General features: G+C 37.5%; 2 protein-coding genes across 4 annotated transcripts; both read left to right on the plus strand.

Moving 5' to 3' along the window:
* The first annotated feature begins 84 nt into the window (after positions 1 to 84).
* Positions 85 to 3,374, plus strand: LOC137715405 (protein GAMETE CELL DEFECTIVE 1, mitochondrial). Of its 3 annotated transcripts, XM_088690713.1 has the most exons (5): positions 117 to 274; positions 810 to 870; positions 988 to 1,776; positions 1,998 to 2,187; positions 2,988 to 3,374. In XM_088690713.1, the coding sequence occupies exons 3-5, from the start codon at positions 1,046 to 1,048 to the stop codon at positions 3,204 to 3,206; spliced, it is 1,140 nt and encodes a 379-aa protein (XP_088546839.1). In that variant the 5' UTR covers positions 117 to 274; positions 810 to 870; positions 988 to 1,045; the 3' UTR covers positions 3,207 to 3,374. The 3 variants fall into 3 exon arrangements, with proteins under 3 accessions (XP_068310827.2, XP_068310831.2, XP_088546839.1); XM_068454726.2 differs by lacking the exon at positions 810 to 870 and having other exon boundaries at positions 85 to 274; XM_068454730.2 differs by lacking the exon at positions 810 to 870 and having other exon boundaries at positions 101 to 274; positions 997 to 1,776.
* A 1,387-nt stretch (positions 3,375 to 4,761) lies between these two features.
* Positions 4,762 to 11,283, plus strand: LOC137715814 (uncharacterized). Its single transcript, XM_068455162.2, has 10 exons — positions 4,762 to 4,991; positions 5,863 to 6,013; positions 6,127 to 6,310; positions 7,084 to 7,154; positions 7,859 to 7,996; positions 8,083 to 8,174; positions 9,207 to 9,478; positions 9,974 to 10,059; positions 10,190 to 10,291; positions 10,844 to 11,283. Exons 1-10 carry the CDS (start codon positions 4,885 to 4,887, stop codon positions 11,003 to 11,005), a joined length of 1,365 nt encoding a protein of 454 aa, XP_068311263.2. The 5' UTR covers positions 4,762 to 4,884; the 3' UTR covers positions 11,006 to 11,283.
* The last annotated feature ends 10,372 nt before the right edge of the window (positions 11,284 to 21,655 follow it).

Below are 21,655 nucleotides of genomic sequence, written 5' to 3' on the forward strand. Positions count from 1 at the left end.
TTTCATCCGAGTCCACTTAATGGATAGGGCTGGGCCCATTAAGCTGTACAATTCAAGGCCCAGGACGTGGTCTAGGCCTATCCTGGTCGCCCGACAATCGAAAGGCTGGATTTTCCGAGTACATTAGCAGCCGAGGGTTTTGGGGTTTACATCTTTCTTCCACACCATCTTCACCACTGCCCGTCTCGGTTCCGATCAATGCAGTGAACCACGAAAATGATTTAGTTCAGATTTAGGGTTTTGCTTCAATGAATTGAATCCTGCAGCTTTCAGCGTACGCATCTCTCTTCAATGTATTTTACGCGTATACGTATTTTGTAATTTGATTTTCGTTTGTTCGGCTGCTGAGAAAATGCTGTGAATTCATATGTCGTAGCATTTCTGATGAACTGGAATTGAATTCATATGTCTGTTTGTGTGTCTGCTGCTGTTTGTTCTTGGGAAAAATGTAATTATCGGCTGCGACTCATATGAACTGATAATTTCGATATGATTTTTAAAATTAAAGTTGGGGTTTTGGGTTTTTTTCAATTTGCATTAGCTAATCGGAGCGAGCGGCTTTTGAGATGCTTATCGATTGCTGTTTTGTCTTGCATTGAGATTTTCGGGGTTGTAAATATAGATAGTGAAGATCCCAACTTTATATGTGCGTTTGTACTTGCATGTATAGATTTTATATGTCATTTCTATGCTAGATTAAAATGTTTTGTTTCGTCTCTGGGGAAATGGATTTACTGGTTGTGAACAGAGCAATTAATGGCTCTTACCCGATGAATGACAGTTAAATTTCTTTCATTTTCAACGTGCAGAAATGGCATCAGATCAGTACTTCGGGGTTCTGAATTCGTTAACTGGCCATATTTGATCTGTGTGTGTCACTGTTTTGTGTTATAGTATATGCATTGAACTTGATTCGTTTACGGAGTTACGTTAGATAAATAAATGTGGAGGCTTAAGAGATATCCCTTTTCTTTCTGGTGAATTTAGGATATTCAGTTCCTGTGGTGTGGTTAGTAGATTGCGTCCTGCGCAAAATACGACAGCAATGCAGAATCTGCACCGTGTTATTTCTCGTCTTTCCTCAACTTCACTTGGCACGAGTACAGCAAAGTTTCTGAGAGAGAAAAGCAAACCGACTTTGGGAAGCACTGGTGTGCTTCCATTGAAGAATGGTATCGAATCTTGTCAGTTTATCACTCCCCGATTCTTTTCTTTCAGCTCTGGAGGTGATGGTGAAAATGCTGGTAAAGACGAGTGGGATAAACCCCCGTCTGGGACATTCAGCAATAATGCATCAGATGATTTGGGGTGGGATACTGCATCAGCGTGGTCGACTGGATTGACCAAGGAGCATTTTGATGGGGAGGTGGTAGGGCGACGGACAAGTGGGCCCGACCCATCTCAATCATCAGTGGTATCTGGTTTGCAAGAAATTGAGGACAGGATAAGGGAACTGGAAGAAGAGAACAAGAAAAGCAAAAAGTTTGTGGATGGGTGGGGAGAAAGATTGCGGGAGATAAGTGTGCTTCTGAAGCAAGTGCGTGAGCCTGGTGCCAGAGGGTCTTATCTCAAGGACTCAGAGAAGGCTGAGATGTATAAGAAGCACAAGGAAAACCCTGAGGTTTATACTGTAGAGAGGCTGGCTAAGGATTATAGGATTATGAGGCAGAGAGTGCATGCTATTCTTTGGCTCAAAGAGCTTGAGGAGGAAGAGGAGAAAAAGCTTGGTCGTCCTTTAGATGATTCTGTTGAGCTCCTGCTTGACACCTGCCCAGAGTAAGATATCAATTCACAAGCATTACTTCTATTATATACAAAGGGTCCTATAGTTCTAATAATTTTGTAATGATATCAATTATTTTGTGCATACTTCATACTGATGGTATAGGTTTCCTGCTGCGTTAATTGTAGTCGCAAATTTATAAGCTTAGTAGTGCGTGGCTGATCACATAGCCAGTTGTATTTCTCATAGTGCATAAGTCCTTTCCTCTTTTCAGATTTTTTAATTCTCATGACCGCGAATTCCACGTGGCATCCCTTCCCTACAAACCTGATTTCAAGGTTATGCCAGAGGGTTGGGACGGTACCACCAGAGATTTGGATGAAGTTCATTATGAAATCTCGAAGAAAGAAGATGAAATGCTCTATCAAGAGTTTGTCCAGAGAATGAACTTCAACAAAATGAAAGTAAGTTCCATAATCCTGATTTTTCCATGAGAAAAGAAAGCAATCCAACGTTAATAATTAAGAAAAAAGCATAGTTCTGTACTACAAAGTATTACTGCTATTATTGGTGTTACTGTTACGTCTGCTCATTATTATTAGCTTTTCTTTCTCTTTGTTCATATTTTTGTCTTCAAGGATGAATCATTGGAAGCATAATATGTTTTTGCATCATGCTTTTCTTTGTCCCACTAAGGTGGCATTAATAGTTATTGTATTTCTCCTCTACATACCTCTTTATACGAACAACTTATGGACTTTACGGTGTACAAGCAAACTGGTTAGGAGAGTATTAAGTGGGTTTCTATAAGACAAGGTGATAGATTAGCAAGTCTTAACTGGGGATGTGGGTTGACAAATTTGGTGACTGAAATTAAGTGCCGTATCCATTTGCGGTGTATGTAGAATTTTGATGTCTTCGCTATGCATTTGTTTGTGGGTCCAATTTCTGGTTCTTAGAACTTATGAGTTGAAAATTAGTGTGATATCAATTATCAAGTTGTATTGACGCATCGGGTAAAAGGGGTTTTGTCTATCCATCCATGCTCCAAGGATAATAAAAAGGGAAGTACTTTGATTGAAAAGGAAAAGACGGTTTCTTTGTCATTAAAGAATGACCCGTATATAGGGTGGCTCAAGGCGTGTTTTCTGTCTATGCTCTGCCCATTGCGCTGCACATTGACTATTCAGTTTTGTGATTAATACCCTTAGTATTGTCTGTCAATGCTTTTTGTTATTTAAGTGACGGTTTCACTTGTGTGCAGATGAAAGGAGAGGTCTTCTGCCACAAGCATAGTCGTCGTCGGACTTCACACGGGTGGAACTTCACCGTTGAAAAACTCGGACCCAGAGGAAAGCGTGGAGGTGGCGGTGGCTGGAAGTTTGTCAGCCAGCCAGATGGTTCAAGCCGACCGCTGAATGAAACGGAGAAAATGTACGTGAAGCGAGAAACACCCCGCCGCCGGCGCAAGATCCTTCCGTGACGATGAAGCTGTTTTGCTATTTGAGTTAGCTGTTGTTATCAAGCATATTTGTAGTTGGTGCAAATGTTGTGTGGGTCTGGTTGGGTGGTGATAATTGTGTCACCTAGTTTGGCCTTTGTATCTTTTTGCTTAGGATTCTTTGCTTCGCTATTTAATTGCCTTCACCAACCCTGTTTCTTTCTCAGTAGTCAAATCAACTGTTTCACTAATAACCACGGAACATTTTATATATTACAAAAACTAATGAAAAGTTTAAAAGTGTGGTAAATAAGTAAAAATATGGTTTTTCATTAAAAGTAAACGGTATCGGAAATGTTGTTAAAACTTCTTTATCTTTAAATGAACGTTACTCAAATAAATAAATTCATTCATCCATTATTGCGTACGTTAACGGAAAAACATTACAAGAAAATAAGCTCTCGTTTAGTGTCAAGGATTCGGTTCAACTTGTGTAACATAGAAAAGATGAATGTCAATTTTTAGATGCTGTTTAGTTGAAAGTCGAAGGTAGATAACTCATAGAGGAAAATTCTCTCTTCGGTCTCCTGAAAAAGCGTATGATTGCGTGGGATAAGTTTTTTTCTATGATTAATCTATATCTTTTGCTTCGACTTAAGACAATATTTGGAAGTTCACTTTCATTTCTTCTCTAATACAAACTAAGGAAAATGAATGAAAATAACTTGAAAACTTTAAGTTGTAACGATAAGGACAAAATAAAGGGTAAAGTGAATAATATCAGGATTGACTTTTTAGTGTAAAAATATGATTTTTCGTTAAAGTGAATAGTACCGTCAGCTTTTCATTAAAACTTCCTATAAACTAACTATAGCAAGTTATTTGCAACGCTAGACACCGAATGAGGGGAAAAACATATAGAAGAACCCCATGGGAATACCTTTAATACTAAAAGAAATTAACATAATCCACAAAACAATACTTTTGCATATGATCCAATATTCTAGTTAATTGAATGTTGGTTTTCACCTATGCGTTATGTGTTTGAAACTCTCTATTTCTTCTAATTTGTTATAGTTTTGTCTCTTAAAATCAACTAACTTTTGGTTTATATTAATTATTTACTCTTGATTTGATATTTAACTGCTAATCACTTGTCTACGCCACTCTATAATATTTCTCATAATTTGAATTGACAATTTATTAATTTATCAGCCGAAGATCTTGCTGTAAAATTTCAAAGATAAAATGTTTAATTCCAAAAAATATATGGAAAAATAAAATTTTTATGAGAAAAAAAAAAGGAAAACTAATGAAAATGACTAAAAAACATTGAGTTTTAACGATAAGGACAAAATAAAGAGTAAAGTGAATAGTACAAGATTTGACTTTTTAGAGTAAAAATGTGATTTTTCGTTAAAGTAAACAGTAACACGGGCTTTTTGTTAAAACTCCCGAAAAAAAAAAAAGATTTTTTGAAATGGGTCCAAAATAACTAAAAATTAGATCAATTTCAAAGATAATCTATAAAATTAGAGCTATTTCAAATTTTCTCAAAAAAACATAAGGTTAGAGACTTCTTTTTCTTTGCTCTCGCAAATATTTGTCATTTTCCGAGCTGTTCTTCTGTAGAGAGAGAAAAAAAGGACCAACAAAACAAGCACCTAATAAAAATAAAAAAAAGGAAAAAAAACAGCATGGTCGTTGTAGAGCAACAGCCATGAACAACAAGAGCAATCAGAGCTTCGACAGAGAAGACTCCAAGAAAGAAAGCGCAATCTCAACCCCCGATTCCAGATTCAACCAAACCCTCAGAAATGTTCAAGGGTATTTTTTTTCTGAGTATTTTTATTAATTTCTTGATGATTTTTGCTTGATTTTCCTCAGATTTGAAAACCCTCTTGCAACAAGCTTCCTTTTGAAGATTAAAATTGAACTGAAACAATTAGGATGCAGTTTCTCGCTCGTTAATGGCTCTAATCCATTGCATTTGAGATTGGAATTGGTCCCAATATGTTAAAAGCATAGTTTTTGAATTCTGATTTCTCAAATTCTGAATGTGGGTGTTGTTCATTTCGATGTTTTCGACGCGAAATCAGTGAGAAGATTAGTGTGATTGGAGATCTCTGTGCTCAAATTGGAAAATGCAGGAAAACAGAAGTGACTTTTTGAATTTAGAGTGAATATGTGATTCACATTTTTTATCTGGTTCTTAACTTTCTTTTGCTTAGTTCATTGGGCTGCCGATTTTGTCATGCATTAACCTCAAGTTAATGTCATTTAGCTGAAAGTTAGCGACGCTAGATTCGATAGTCTGATTTGTTATATGATTTAAACTTATAATTGTAGTCCCAATCTTGATAAGATTCAGATTGCATTAGATTGTTCGAGCCTTCTGACAAAACGACTCCTTTCCGTTGTTGCGTTATATAATGTTCTGTCATATACCTTTGGATTTTTAGCAGTTTTGATCAAAGTTTAATGTTCGTGTCAACAGTTATGATATACTTGGGTTATGTTTAGTTTAAGGTTGCAAACTGAAGCAACCTATGTCTCTTCTGGAACCTTGTCCACAATTCTTTAGATTCGTTTTTGTACTTCAGTTGCTAAATGTTGTTCTAAATAAGATCTATTGTTTATAATTATATGTTCAAATATCTAATTATTTTTCCTTTGATCATATTGTCCTGATACCTAGGTTCCTCAAAGGTCGTAGTATTCCCGGTAAAGTGTTACTGACTAGGAGGTCAAACCTGCCGGATCCTTCAAAATTACAAGTGCCCTCTCCAAATTATGGAAGGAGCTTATCATTCAATGATGCTCAAACAAGTGATCGCAGGGCCTTGGAGGTTTATTTTTATCTCCTTTTTGTCTAATGAGCTTGAAAAGTAAATCATTAAAGCCATTTGCAGTGGTTGGTTAATTGAAAATGTAACTACTGGTGCTTTTGCTTCTAAAATAGGAAGACAACGAGGTTCTAGGCAACCCCAGCAATAATGAAAATTCAAATAAGTTAACATCATCAACCTCGAATGTTGACAATATTTCTAGAGGAGCTCAAAAATCTGCCATGGGAGCCAGAGCTACTGATTCTGCAAGAGTTATGAAGTTCACAAAAGTTCTTTCAGGGACAACAGTGATATTAGGTATTTAAGGACTATTTCTCTTGAAACTTCCCCTCCCCTGCTTTTCTTCTCCCCTTCCTCTATATTTATCAAAGTGCGACTATGTAAAGCTAAAGTGTTTTCTTTTCCGAGCCACCTAGAATACTTGTTAGAATCTGTTATTCTTATTAAATTATTATTTTTTTATTATGAAAAACCAAAGTGTTTTCTGATACTTTAGAAGCACAGAAAGAAACATAGTGACAAGCTATCAACCTGAAAATTGAAGTACAGTAATAGAAGATCTCTAGAGACCCTGAACTAGCTCCTAGGAACTCATGCAATGTCTAATAGCATCTCAATTGAAATTGCAAAACATGTAAATGAAACAGACTAGAAACAGCTGCATGCCAAAGAGAGTCCGGAAGGGAGACATAAGACTTATTGGCAATTGGTACATATAGACATGGAAATTGTGCACACAAAGGAGATTCCCCTCCATCCACCAGTGCCCTCAAAACCTAATCCGTTCCCTGTTCTTCACAACTATCATAAGGAGAGAAATAAATGTCACCCTGGGGTATTGTTTGTTGCTTTTTAGCTTCAAAATTTTGTGTAGTCCTTTCATCATTTAGTGGGCATCCTCATGATTTGAAATCTAAACTTTCACACGTGTTATTGTTGCTTGTATGATCAAGCATTGTAGCCTAGGTCACTCTTTTGATAAATCTGTTACCTCCCCAAGTTTCGTTTTTGCAGTAATTGAACTTTGATTCTTCGTTTCCTTTCAAATTGAATCTTGATTGTTTATGTAGAGAAGTTACGTGAGCTGGCTTGGAGTGGCGTACCACCATATATGCGGCCCGATGTATGGAGGCTTCTTTTGGTAAGCTCTATGCTTCAATACTTTTACTAAAAGCACTATGATGTTTTTGCATATAGTATATTGTATAATAGGTTTGTGAAAGGCTTGATTGAAATTGCTTCCAAAGCTGCCTAAAGTGGAATCAGGCAGAAGCCATTGGTTTTCTGTTCACCTTGTGAGAGGCAGCATTAATGACATTGAAGCGGCTATGTTATCTCCTTGTGTCCGAGTACATTTATTTAGCCTGTCTTTTCTTCTATATGTTTTGTTCACTGCAAGTTTAAGACTGTTGCTGTCCTTAGCTGGTCATAGGTGCCTAGTTCATTCATTCATTGGTGTCCAATGTGCATCCCATGCTTTGTACCTAAGATTTTAAGGAAAACTAATGAAAAGTCCTCAAAAACTTAGTTTTAATGACAAAGAACAAATAAAGGTGTAAGTGAATAGTACTAGGAAAGGTAAAAATGTGGTTTTTCATTAAGAGTGAACAGTACCGGGAGTGTTTCGTTAAAACTCCCAAGATTTTATGCTTGTGTTACTGTGTTATTAAGCTTTTCATTCCACTTTTTTTTTCTTGCAAGTGGAGTGGAAGTGCTAAAGCATGCATTTGAAGATACCATCACCTTAGAAAAGGGGCTCGTTTATTTGCCTTTCTGATAACCTGGATTGCGTTTATCATGTAAATGTTGTGGCTTGTTTGAAATTAAAATATGAACTGACAACAGGGATATGCACCATCTAATTCAGATAGAAGGGAGGGAGTTCTAAGAAGGAAGCGCCTTGAGTATCTTGACTGTGCTTCTCAGTACTATGATATTCCGGATACTGAGCGTTCAGATGATGAGATAAACATGCTTCGTCAGGTGTTTAAATGTTAAATAACTGCCAACTTTCTTAGTGTTAATACATTTTTCCTGGTTTTGACAGTTACCTTTATTGACCTTGTTAGATTGCTGTTGATTGCCCAAGAACTGTGCCAGATGTATCCTTCTTTCAGCAGGAGCAAGTCCAGAAATCCTTGGAGCGCATCCTTTATACCTGGTTAAATACTGTATCTTGTATTATGGTCATTGTTGGCTTGTTTTTTACATCAAATGCTCTCATGCAAACTAATACTGATTGTTCTAAGTTGCATCTATTGGACCTGCTGGTTCCTGAAAACAAAGGTGTAAAATTTGCTAGGTTTATTGATCTGGGAATTCCAGACCAATTGTCTTAAGTTGTGGGGTTCATCAGAAAGGCTTTGGTTTATTAGACACTTGCTGATTTTTTTTTAGCAACAATATGCAACAGTGATGTGATTTTGTATGTAAACTATCCTACTGTTTAGTGCCATGCATCAGTCTCAAAAACCAGCCCATGTCCATACCAATAATGCTTAAACAGCTCTAAGCTTAGAGGCTTTTATTACCAGTCAGACTTGAAAACATTTGGCATTGCCCTGTTGGTTTTACCAAAGTAGTTCTTGCTCTAAACTGTTTGGGATAGTGGTGTCGATTTGATAGTGACTTGTTTAAGTTCATATGTACATGTTCTCTACAACAACCTGGTAGGTTTGGTGTTCTTAACATTGTGCATTAGGAGGGCTGGCATGGGCATGAATCTGAAATTGTAATTGTCACTTAACTATACATCTTTAGCTACACCTCTACCGATATTTAGTCATGTTGATCAGAATGATTCAAGTGTCCACGTTCATTTCATGGTATTTTGATGGTAGCTCTCTGTTTAGATTTGGACCGTGCAGGGAGAAATAGTGAGTAATGATAAAGCTCTTCAATACCATAACTTGCCTCATTTTGTGAAACTTGTTTTCTAGTCGTTTCCTCTAACTGAGAAGTTTAGACTATCAAATGCAGATAACAATTCATGGTACCTTGATTAAGTGAATGTTTCTGTTTTATTTTCTAAGCTGTTGTTGGATTCCAACAGTTTAGCTTTGAAAAGAGGGAAAAACCGTCTAGATATGAAGTATGATTCAAGATGCCATCATTTTATTTTATTTTTTTAATTATTTAATTCATATGATTATTAGTTATATCTTCTTAAGGTACTTCTCCTTGTCTCTTTCAGGGCAATTCGACATCCTGCAAGTGGATATGTTCAGGGAATAAATGATCTTGTTACTCCCTTTCTAGTTGTTTTCTTGTCAGAATACTTAGACGGGAGTGTGGATAATTGGTCGATCTCCGATCTGTCTCCTGATAAAATATCTAATATAGAGGCTGACTGCTATTGGTGCCTGTCAAATTTACTTGAAGGTATGCAAGATCATTACACTTTTGCTCAGCCGGGAATCCAGAGGCTTGTGTTTAAACTAAAGGAATTGGTCAGGCGGATTGATGGTAAACCCCACTTTTTTGCTTCTGTTTTCTTATTCTTGCAGTCTTTTCCCTTGATGAACTGAATCATATATGTGCATCGTGCTTAAACTGAATTAATTTTTGCTAAAATCATTTTGATATTTCTTCTCTAGCATAATTTTCAATATGGAAGTCTGTTTTCTTTTCTTTATGCATATTTGGACTTGCGTATAGCAACCAAGAGATGCATACTGGCATTAGCTTGTAATCTCCATCTGATGCAATAAAATGTTGTTGCACATTTTTACATCATATTGTAGTGAAAGGTTATTAAATATGAGTTGTTTAAAGAATATTTTCTATGTAGTTGGTTTTGTTGAAGTAAATACCAACTTTTTCTTGTATACTCTACAAAGTTCCATGTAAGAATTTCAGAAAATGGCAATATACCTCATGCTCTGGGATGCAACAAACATGTCAAATTTCAGCTATCATCTTTCTTGTGTATATTTATTAGTTTTCTTTCTTCTGCATTAGAACCTGTATCGAGACATGTGGAGGAGCAAGGACTCGAATTTCTTCAATTTGCTTTTCGGTGGTTCAACTGTCTTCTAATACGCGAGGTTTGCTCCTACAGATCTCTTCTATGTACTTGATGTGTGTTTCCTCTGTTTTTGTCACAGGACAATGCAAACCTACTGTCAATTTATTGCAAAGCTAATGGATTTTTCTTTCTTTCTATCTCCTTTTTAGATTCCTTTCAGCCTTATTTCCCGTCTGTGGGATACATACCTAGCCGAAGGAGATGCATTGGCGGATTTCCTTGTGTATATATTTGCCAGTTTTCTTTTAACGGTAAGATAGGATCTGTTTCCTTTGCAACGATATAGTTTTCTTGGTTACATGTTTGGATGTATTAGCTGTGAGCCTGTGGTAAGGAAATGTCCGTAATGATTTATTAGTCCACTAACAATATCTCTCCCCATTTGGTCACTGTTGGGGGGTGGGCAGGCTACCATGTTTGATAGATTTGCTTATGGAAACAAATCACTGTTTGAATGCATGGCCAACTGGCCATGGTGGTTTTTCTTTTTGACTTTTTAAATTGTTTTCTGGAGTTTGAAAAAAGTAAAAATGATTTTATTGGCAATAAAAATCCATGTCATCAACAATCATAAGAAAGAACGAAAACTTAAGCGGGTGTATTTAGTAAATTGGGATTCAATTAGAATGACCCTATTTGTTACAATGTTACTATATTCTTGTGCTCGAGTCAATTTGACAGCAGATAATCTGAAAGATTATTTTCTGTGTTCTTTGGTTATGTTTTCAGCTTAAATTGTTCTAGGTTTTCTTTCATAACAGAGTTGAAGTCAATAACTTGAAATCCTCTATATGAATATACAGTGGTCAGAGGAGCTTCGGAAGCTTGATTTCCAAGAGTTGGTTATGTTTCTTCAACACCTTCCAACCCATAACTGGACTCACGAAGAACTCGAGATGGTGCTTTCAAGAGCTTTCATGTGGCACAGTATGTTCAAAAGCTCTCCTAGACACTTGGCCAGCTAAACACAAATTTTTAATATTCAACCATCTATCGACGACTCTGGACTTTTCTTTTATCCATAGTTTTCGGTTTCTTTGTTCTTTACAATTGTTTTCTTCTATGGTGGAGGTCATTGGCCATATTATGTATCTGGTGTCTGTAGTATTTGTATTTTGAAGCATTTCTTGTAGATTTTCCTTTGAGCAATGGAGGAAAAGAAAAAATGACTTGACTTTGCATGATTTCGTTTCATTGAACGAAGCTGAAGAAATTGGCAATCCATTTTATAGTTGTTCATAAATGTTGATTTCCAAGTCCTTGCGGACTGGTTGTGTGGTTTTTCTCTTGGCTACTTTAGGTCCAAAGGTGCTCGGGCTCGTTTGGGAGTGATTTTGGAAGGTCTGGGATCATTTCTGGGAAGAAGCGTCTCTCATTTGCTTATGGATAAAATTGCTTGAAGTGGTTTTTATGGAGAAGCACCATAAGTGATTTTGACCGTCCTAGCGTGGTTTTTCGTTCTATCCTTTTTTCGATCCAAAAGAGTCGATTGGAAGCTTGAGGTGGCACCTAATTCCGCCAGAATCTGGAGGCCGGAGTCTTTAGAACCTCAATGTGTTGTCCTAAAGGGGTTACGTGAAAGTAAACTAGAATCTCAAGGGGTGTTAGAGTTATGTTTCAAACGTGAGGGAGTTTTGTGAAAATACGATCAACCTAGAGGGTGTTAGTGTAATTAATCCTTAGCTAGCTTTTCATGAGTAAATCATAGTATATTAAGGTAATTAGGGAATAACCAGATTGAAATTAAATGGCTTGAAAGGTGCATCTTACTCACTTCGAACTCTACAGTAATTAACTTTAATTTTCTTGGTCATTTACTTAGTCCGTGCGCGCACCGTTTCAAGGCTATGGATGCTAATTTAAAGAAAAAAGTTAAACACACGACACATTTAATTACCAGCTCACCTTTGACACTTGGTTAGTTTTTTATATTTGATGGATTCCAAATTGAAAAATGTATGGAGGAAATTAGTGAAAGTTTAAACCTCCGGTATTCAAATTAGGGGTGGCCACGGTGCGGTTTGGTGCGGTTTTGAAGTCAAAATTGAAATGAAACCAAACCGTTTGGTTCGGTTCGGTGTGGTGTCAAACGGTTTCGGTTTGGTTTTTGAGAAAAAAATGTACAATTTAAAATATACACCTATTTATGCTTATGACTGTCAAACCTGCATGACATCTCTACCCCTAATAGACCACTCTCCTTAGATTTAGCTTATAATTCCTGGGTGGTACGTTCTAGCCATTTGGACTTCGTTGGTGATCTTATGACAACTCTTACCATATATATCCTTGTTCGTTTTTATTTTATAATTCTTTTTTGGGTGTTATATGTTTAGGTTGAGCACCCTTCTCCATTGGGCTCATTTGATCGGATGATGAAAGCAGCAAAAGGGAAGAGGATGGTTGTTTTCCTAGACTACGATGGGACCCTTTCACCAATTGTTGATGATCCTGACCGTGCCTTCATGTCTGATGAGGTCAGTCTAATTTTCTTGATAACAACATTCCTGTTTTAACAGGTGACTTAATCCACCCTAAATATATTGACTATGTTCCATATGCCGACAGATGTGTGCTGCAGTACGGGAAGTTGCCAAGTATTTTCCAACAACAGTAATTAGTGGAAGGAGTAGGGATAAGGTATGATGTCGACTGTGGAAGAGATGAATATGAGTTTTGAGAAAGAGGGATGAAGATGAGTTTTGAGAGAGAGAGAGGCAGATAAAATGCAAGCAGTGAGTTCAGGACACTGTCGAATAGTGGTGCAAATTGGATGATTAGTCTAGTTGAACTAATTAAAACAAAACATTCAATATATGGTGCGGTTTCGGTTTCGGTGCGGTTTTGAAAACCCAAAACCGAAATCAAACCGTTAAGTGTGATCCGATTCGATTTGTGTTTCGGTTTCAGTTTTCAGTCTTCAGTTCCAAGTGCTCACCCCTAATACAAATCAAGGAAACATGTAGTTGCCAAAATATATTAGGTTAGTTACACTAATATTTTCTGAGATTTGTCAAGTTTTCACAAAGTTTCTGTACGTTTGAGACATTATACCATCACACTGTCATGTTTTAATTCTTTTTCATATAACCCCTTGAGTCAAAATTTGCTTGTAAACTTACTAATTTATCCTTATTAATTACTTGAAACTAATAAAAGAAGCTTTATAATTCTTTTTAATTATATAAAAATATGGGTAAAATACAAAAAACTACCTTCACTATTGGGGTCACAATAGTTTCATACCTCATTTTTTAAAATTGACAATGTCATACCGCATCTTACGAATTTGTGACAATGTCATACCTCCGTCAAATTTTCTGTTAGTTTTTCTGTTAAATGTTGACGTGGCAAGAGACGGAGACCACTTTCTATTAAAAAATTAATAAAATATTATTAAAAACTAAAAAAAATATTTAATATTTTTAAATATTAAAATAATAAATAAAAGTAAAATTAAAAAAAAAAGGTAAAGTACAAAAAACTACCTCAACTATTGGAGTCACGACAATTTCATACCTCATCTTTTAAAATTGACAATGTTATACCGCATCTTACGAATTTGTGACAATATCATACTTCCGTCAATTTTTTTGTTAGTTTTTCTGTTAAGTGCTCACGTGACTTGATTCGGGACATACTTTCTATTAAAAAATTATTAAAAACTAAAAAACAATTATTATATTTTTTAAATATTAAAATAATAATAAAAAGCAGAGAAAAAAGAAAAAAACCATCAGTTCGTCCCTCCCCTCCCCCTCCCCCCTCCTCTCTCTTCTCCCCATCTTCATTTTCTTCCCCCCACCTGCAAACCCAAAAAAATAAAAATAAAATAAAAAATTTTTGAAAACCCAACAACCCCCATGTGGAAGAACAAGAAGGAGAAGGAGGAGGAGGAGGAGGAGGAAGAAGAAGAAGAGGAAAAAAAGGAGGAAGGAAAAAAAAAAAAAAAGTTCCCCCCCTGTCGGCGTGGAAGAAGAAGGGAGAAAGAGAAGGAGGAAGAAGAAGAAGAGGAAGAAAAAATAAAAAAAAATTTGAAAACCCATCAACACCCCCTGCGGAAGAAGGAGAAGGAGAAGGAGAATGAGGAAGAAGAAGAAGAAGAGGAAAAAAAGGAGGAAGGAAATTTTTTTTTTTTTTTTTAACCATCAGTTCCCCTGCGGAAGAAGAAGAAGAGGAAAAAAAGAAGGGAAAAAAAAAAATTTTGAAAACCCATCAAACCCCAAATCCACCACTTTCATTCATTCTCCACATCCTTTTCCGCACCCATCCTCCACCTTCTCTGCTCACCCATCTTCCCGTCGACTGGATCTAGGTTTTTTTTATTTTTTTATTTTTTTTATTTTTCTGGGTTGCAGGAGGCAGAAGAATGTGGGTGTGGGGAAATTGAGTGTGGGTGTGGGAGGAAGACAAATTGGATTTTTTTTTTTTTTGTTGGGATTTGCAGGTGGGGGAAGAAGATGAAGATGGGGAGAGGAGAGAGGAGGAAGGAGGGGGGAGGGGAGGGACGAAATGAGGGTTTTATTTTTTTTTGCTTTTTATTATTATTTTAATATTTAAAAAATATTAAATAATTGTTTTTTAGTTTTTAATAATTTTTTAATAGAAAGTAGGTTCCAAATCAAACCACGTTAGCACTTAACAGAAAAACTAACAGAAAAATTGATGGAGGTATGACATTGTCACAAATTCGTAAGATGCGGTATGACATTGCCAATTTTAAAAGATGAGGTATGAAATTGTCGTAACCCCAATAGTTGAGGTAGTTTTTTGTACTTTAGCCTTTTTTTTTTTTAATTTTACTTTTATTTATTATTTTAATATTTAAAAAATATTAAATATTTTTTTAGTTTTTAATAATATTTTAATAATTTTTTAATAGAAAGTGGTCCCCGTTTGTTGCCACGTCAGCATTTAATAGAAAAACTAACAGAAAAATTGACGGAGGTATGACATTGTCACAAATTCGTAAGATGCGGTATGACATTGTCAATTTTAAAAGATGAGGTATGAAACTGTCGTCACTCCAATAGTTGAGGTAGTTTTTTGTACTTTACCCTAAAAATATTATAAAACATTAAACTCTTAAAAAAAAGACAATACGACAACAATCGCAACATCAACCCGAGGGTTCCGATAGTGTAATTTTGATTCCTCGGGGTTTTCCCAGGATGATGAAGCCTTGAATTGTTGGCCTACTTTTTCATTTGAGTGGACACAAAGTTGGACATGACGGCGTCGATAGAAAATGGGTTTTGGCAAGAAAAACAACAATGTCGTCTCTCCTTTGATTTTTAATTTTTGTTTTTTAACATATAATGTTTTGTTATAAACTTTTTAATTTAAGTATGATTGTGTAAATATTAGATTAGATTTCATTCTTGTTATTATTTTCTATATGGACTTGTATTCCTTGGGGATGAATGATTTCTTTTCTCCCATATTACTATAAATAAAGGCACTACGTAGGGGATAACACATCTCTACATTCTTCTACACAACCTAACAAACACATCTCTCTCTCCAATCCCTCTCTCTGCCGCCGGCTCCCCTTCCTTGGTCAGATAAAATAGGCTACAACACGTTATCAGCACGCTCATGCCGCTGAGCTTAGGAATCTAACGTGGAAGTTTTCTCCATCAAACCAGTTCATCCAATATCATCACGCAATCAGATTCTTCCAAAACAACGGTTTTTATCTCAATATTTTGGCAACCCTGATAGAATGAACATTTACCATAATACATGACCAAATTTTACGTTTTTCGAATTTTAGATTCTACATAAATTGTGTATACATTATATCCATAATTGTTGAATTATGTGAATTTGATATTGCCATGAATTGCGTCAAATATATGTCCATGCATTAAATTATTAAACTCAATATGCATGCAATTGAGTTTTATAATCTTAAAAAAAAAAAAAAAAAATTACAAAGTGCTAGGGTTCTTCGAACCCCACAATCTGAGGCACAAACCCGAGCTGTTAGCCTAGGGCTGCAGCCTATATGGTTGAGCCGCGCCGAGTCGCGAGACTGCAAGCAGGAGCCCTTGGCTCCAAGTTTGAAAACCCATAAACCCCAACGTCTTCACCATCACAGGTGGGCCTACAACCCAACCTTGACCTTGGGTCACTGTTCCGACGGCCTGAAGCTCGTCCACTGATGTAGATTAACCGAGATTCCTTCAAATCTCGTCGGATATTCTTTGAAATTCCTATTTGAATTTCTAAGGTTTTTGTTGAAACGTTGAGATTCATCTATCTTCATTCATATTCGTGATTCCCGTTGCCTCATGAACTTGCCCCGAGAATTTTTGTCCCAAAACACGACCACTTGAAGCGGCGGAGCTAGTTTTCTTCCCCGATGAGCTCACCCAGGTACGCTTGGGGTGTTTTTGGTCCCAACTCGAGCCCAATTGGGCCTTGGTTTTCTCGGCCTGAAAGATATATATTTTTTTTTCTTCTTCTTGGGTTTGCTTGAAGTAGCCCAAACCTTTAGCTCGGCCCAAATTCGACACCAACCCATAGGGCTATGATTTCCTCGTGCATGTGACCACACCTAATCCCAGCTCGTAGTTGGTGAATTGATGCACATGTACCGTGATGTATAGGATTGCGTCCCCCAGGAACACAGACGCTGTGAAGAAGTGGAGTACTTTTCTGCATAGGACATACAGTCATAGCCTGCTCATCATCGTACCAGATCAGAGCTCGTTTGGGCCTCTGTCTTTGGGCTTGCACTTGTAGCCCCTTTTTTTGTGATGCTGGGCCAACCTGCATGCTAGGCCCATGCCCATTCCAGCCTAAGTTTGGGCCTGGACCTCACAGTGCAAATTTACTCAGCCCACTCGTGGGCTTTGGTCCAAGTTTTTAGGCCCTAAGTTTTAATTGCCTAATTTTTTTTAGGCCCAATGGGTTTTATAATTTTTTTCACCCAACTTTAAATTTTGCCCGAAGTCCAAATAATTACTTCAATTATAATTACAGACCTGAAGTTCTATTTGTATATTTTCTCATATTTCTGTATATATATTTGCATTTGCCTACAAAAACATATGAACTTGAAGTTCATAATTATTTCGAAACCTGAAGTTTCTAGAAACATGCCTTGTTTGAAAACCTGAAGTTTTCTTTAAAAACATCACCCATGAAACCTAAAGTTTTTTCATGTGAATTTTAACCAATACATGTCTATTAGAACCTGAATGTTCTCCTCTTATGTGAATGGATTGATATTTTTCTCCATTACACTGATCACATCTTGTCCTTTATTTTGTGATAGGAACATGTCGAATTTGAACAAACTTGACTTCACCTCTTTAGAGGTCTGTGGAAGGAACTACCTCAAGTGGGTCCAATATGTGGAGCTTCACCTCACTACAAAGAATTTGCATCCCGCTATTGAAGATGATACGGAAAACCTGGTTAGTGAAGTTGAGAAAGCCACTGCCATGATCTTCATCCGAAGACATATTCATAATGTACTACAAAACCGAGTACCTTACTGAGGAGGATCCACGAGCACTATAGGTTGTTTTGGCTGATCAATTTGATCACCAAAATGACATCTTCTTGCCTGAAGCAAGACATGACTGGCAGCATTTATGTCTATGAATGAATATAATTCTGAAGTTTGTCGAATCCAATCACTTCTCAAGTTTTGTAACAAAATTTTAACCGAAGAAGATCTCATGGAGAATACCTATTCGACTTTCTTTGCTACTACTTTTTTCCTGCAACAACAATATATAGCTCAGAAGTTCACTAAGTTTTAGATTTGATCTCTGTTTTACTTCTCGCTGAAAAGCAGAATCAGCTGTTCATGAAAAATCATCAAGCTCAACCTACTGGGGTGATTGATGTGCCTGAAGCACACTATAGCACGAACCAATGCTAGGCTAGAAGCCACCCCGACAAGGTTAACAGAGCCAATGCCTATCTAAATGAGGAAACAAAGCCCAAAAGCGCACTAACCTCGCTCCCAAGGCTCCAAACTTTAAGAATAAAGGGAAAGCACCTAAAACGATAGATGTAGACATGTGTTATCGTTGTGGTTCAAAGAACCATTGGTCCCGTGTTTGCCGAGCTCCCCAAAAGGTTGTAGCTGAATATCATTCTCGTTGTAAAAAGTTTGAATCAAACTTTGTGCAAGTGGACGAATCGGAGAGTACCAAGATGGAGGTTTTTTACTTTCAAGAGGCCGTTACCCCTATGGAAGATTAGAATCTTAGATATAAACTATTTTCTAGTTGAAATTTAGACATTAGGGCCAAATTCCACCAAGTGGCTAAACCCCCTTGTGTTTTTGGTTAACTTTGAACAATTTTCCTTTATGTTTGGATTATTTGTTGGTGATTTGTTTTTTGGATATTAATTTTAATTAATATTCGTCCTTGAATACTTAAAATTATTTTGAATGGATATTTGTTTTAAAGAACTTTTATGCATGTGACTGATTCAAATTAATTTTCATTATAGGTATGAGTAGTGTTGACGTTAGTTGTTTGGCAGATAGTGGAACCACACGAATCGTTTTACGTGAATGCATTTATTTCACTAACTTCTTACCTAAGAATGCACTTCTGACAACCCTCTCAGGATCATCCAACCTGATCGAAAGATACAGTAAGACACGTATAATGTTGTCTAATGGTACAATTTTGACCATTGATGAGGCATTTTATTCTTCGTGTTCCGAAAGAACGTTGTTGAGCTTTAAGGACATTAGAGGTAATAATTACCACGCTGAAACCTATGTAGAAAATGGAGTTAAATTTATATGCATAACTTCCTACGAATATGACTAAAAGCGTATTCTAGAAAAGATGGAGCGTATCCCGAGTGGTCTATTTACTACAACCATACGCCCCATAAAGAGCCACTATGTGGCCGGCCCTAACTCTGGGACTACACACAAAATTACACTTTGGCATGATCATTTGTGACACCCTGGACAAACAACGATACGCTGTATCCTTAAATCTTCACACGAGCATCCACTAACCTGAAGTTTACATTCGATTCAAGGAATTGCATGTCAAACCTACTCCATGGGAAAACTTATTATTAAGCCTTCTTATGACAAGATTCGTTCAAATCCTCCTATTTTTTTCTACAAAGGATTTTGGGGCACATTTGTGGAATGATTCACCCTCCATGCGAACATTGAGATATTTTATGGTTTTGGTTTACGCATCCACACATTGGTCACACATGTGCTTGTTGTCCACAAGGAACGTTGCATTCTCTAAATTGTTGGCTCAGGTTATCAAGCTTAGGGCTCACCGCCCTAATTATCCGATCAAATCTATTCGATTGGATAATGCTGGAGAATTCACATCTAAAACTTTTGATGACTATTGTATGTCAGTTGGGGTTGAAGTTGAACATCTTGTACCCCATGTTCACACCCAGAATGGTCTGGCAGAGGCATTCATTAAGCACTTACAAATGAGTACTCGATTGTTGGTCATATGTACCAAGCTCCAGATCGTTGTTTGGGGCCAAGCAATATTGCACGCAGCCATGTTGGTCTGCTTGAGCCCTGTTTTGACCCAACCATATAGCATAATTCAGTTGGTTACCAGATACGAACCCGACATATCGTATCTGCGCATTTTGGTTGTGCAGTATATGTGTCGATTTCGCCGCCATTACATACAAAAATGAGACCTCAACGAAGGATGAGAATCTATGTCAGATATGATTCTCCTTCGATTATTCGTTACTTACAACCTTTGATAAGCAATTTATTTACCGCTCGTTTCTTGGATTGTCACTTCTATGAGACAGTCTTCCTGTTGTTAGGGGGAGATAAGAACGTCAACGTTCCTGAAGAATGACACAAATTATCGTGGATGACTCCCACTTTGTCTCATTTAGATCCCTGCACCACTTAGTTTGAAACTGAAGCGCAACGCATATTAGATCTACGTAGGGGAGATAACACATCCTCTACATTCTTCTACACAAACCCTAAAAACACATATCTCTCAGCCGCCGGCTCCCTTTCCCTTTTCAAATAAGATAGGCTACAACATGTTTTAATTTGATATCTTTTTTCTATATATTTATAAAGATTTTCTTATTCAACAAAAAAATTGAGCTTTTCTTTAATTACAAGGTTAAATTAGTAAATTTATATGCTAATTTTATTTAATTTTTTTACTTAAGGGGTTATATGAAAGGAAACTAAAACCTGAGAGGGTGTTAATATAATGTCTTAAACATGAAGTAAGTTTTGTGAAAACTCGATACCCTTCAGTGGGTGTGTGACATCCCACATCGCCCAGGGGAGTGATCCTATTGTAAGATCCCACATCACCCAGGGGAGTGATCCTTAAATGTATATTCCCATCCTTACCTAGCATGAGGCCTTTTGGGAACTCACTGGCTTTGGGTTTCATCGGAATTCTGAAGTTAAGCGAGAAGAGGGCTAGAGCAATCCCATGATGGATGACCAACTGGGAAGTTGCTCGTGAGTTCCTAAAAACAAAACCGTGAGGGAATGGTAAGCCCAAAGCAGACAATATCGTGCTACGGTGGTGGAGCGAGCCTGGGAAGGGATCCGCCCCGGGCGGGGATGTGACAATTGGTATCAGAGCCTAACCCTGACCATGGTGTGCCGACGAGGACGTCGAGCCCCTAAAGGGGGTGGATTGTAAGATCCCACATCGCCCAGGGGAGTGATCCTTAAATGTATATTCTCATCTTTACCTAGCACGAGGCCTTTTGGAAACTCACTGGCTTTGGGTTCCATCAGAACTCCGAAGTTAAACGAGAAGAGGGTTAGAGCAATCCCATGATTGGTGACCCACTAGGAAGTTGCTCGTGAGTTCCCAAAAACAAAACCGTAAGGTATCGTTTGGTATGTAGACGGGACGGGACAGGACGGAACGAAACGGAGCAAGAGCAAAGATGCCCTCGGATGGAAACAAGGAGGAAGAAGAAGGAGACGGAGAGGATATAATTTTGTGTTCCACAGATGTGGAACGAGTTGTTCCAGGGGGTGAGGCGGAACGAAAATTCACCCAAAACTCGTCCCATGGAACGGCTCGTTCTACCCGTTTTAGGCGCACCAAACATGGGACGGAATGCCTTGTCCCACTCTATTCCGTCCCGTCCCACATACCAAATGGTACCTAAGGGAATGGTAAGCCCAAAGTGGACAATATCGTGCTACGGTGGTGGAGCGGGCCCGGGAAGGGATTCGTCCTGGGCCGGAATGTGACAATTGATGGCGTGGTAGGGACCCAAAGCGAACAATATCGTGCTATGGTGGTGGAGCGGGCCCGGAAAGTGGTCCCCCTCGAGCTGGGATGTGACACGGTGTTAGGGTAAATAACCCAAAATATATTTATATCCATATTCGAGTTTTGTATACATCGAATATATATGTTTTCATTTTCGGACAGCGTATCATGTTGTATTGCTAGATTTTCAATTTAGGTTGACAGGGTCATATAGATATAGTTACCTTTTGGCCCCATTACAATAAATTCCCCAAAATACAACCGTTAGGTAGGTAGGATCATGCCACTTGTAACCTTCAGCAAGTGAAGAAAATCAACGACAGCCAATAAATTAAATGTACGTGACCATATCATATTGCC

This window comes from Pyrus communis, chromosome 3, assembly GCF_041283825.1.
Source record: "Pyrus communis isolate YQ-2024b chromosome 3, ASM4128382v1, whole genome shotgun sequence".
Classification (NCBI taxonomy): Eukaryota; Viridiplantae; Streptophyta; class Magnoliopsida; order Rosales; family Rosaceae; genus Pyrus; species Pyrus communis.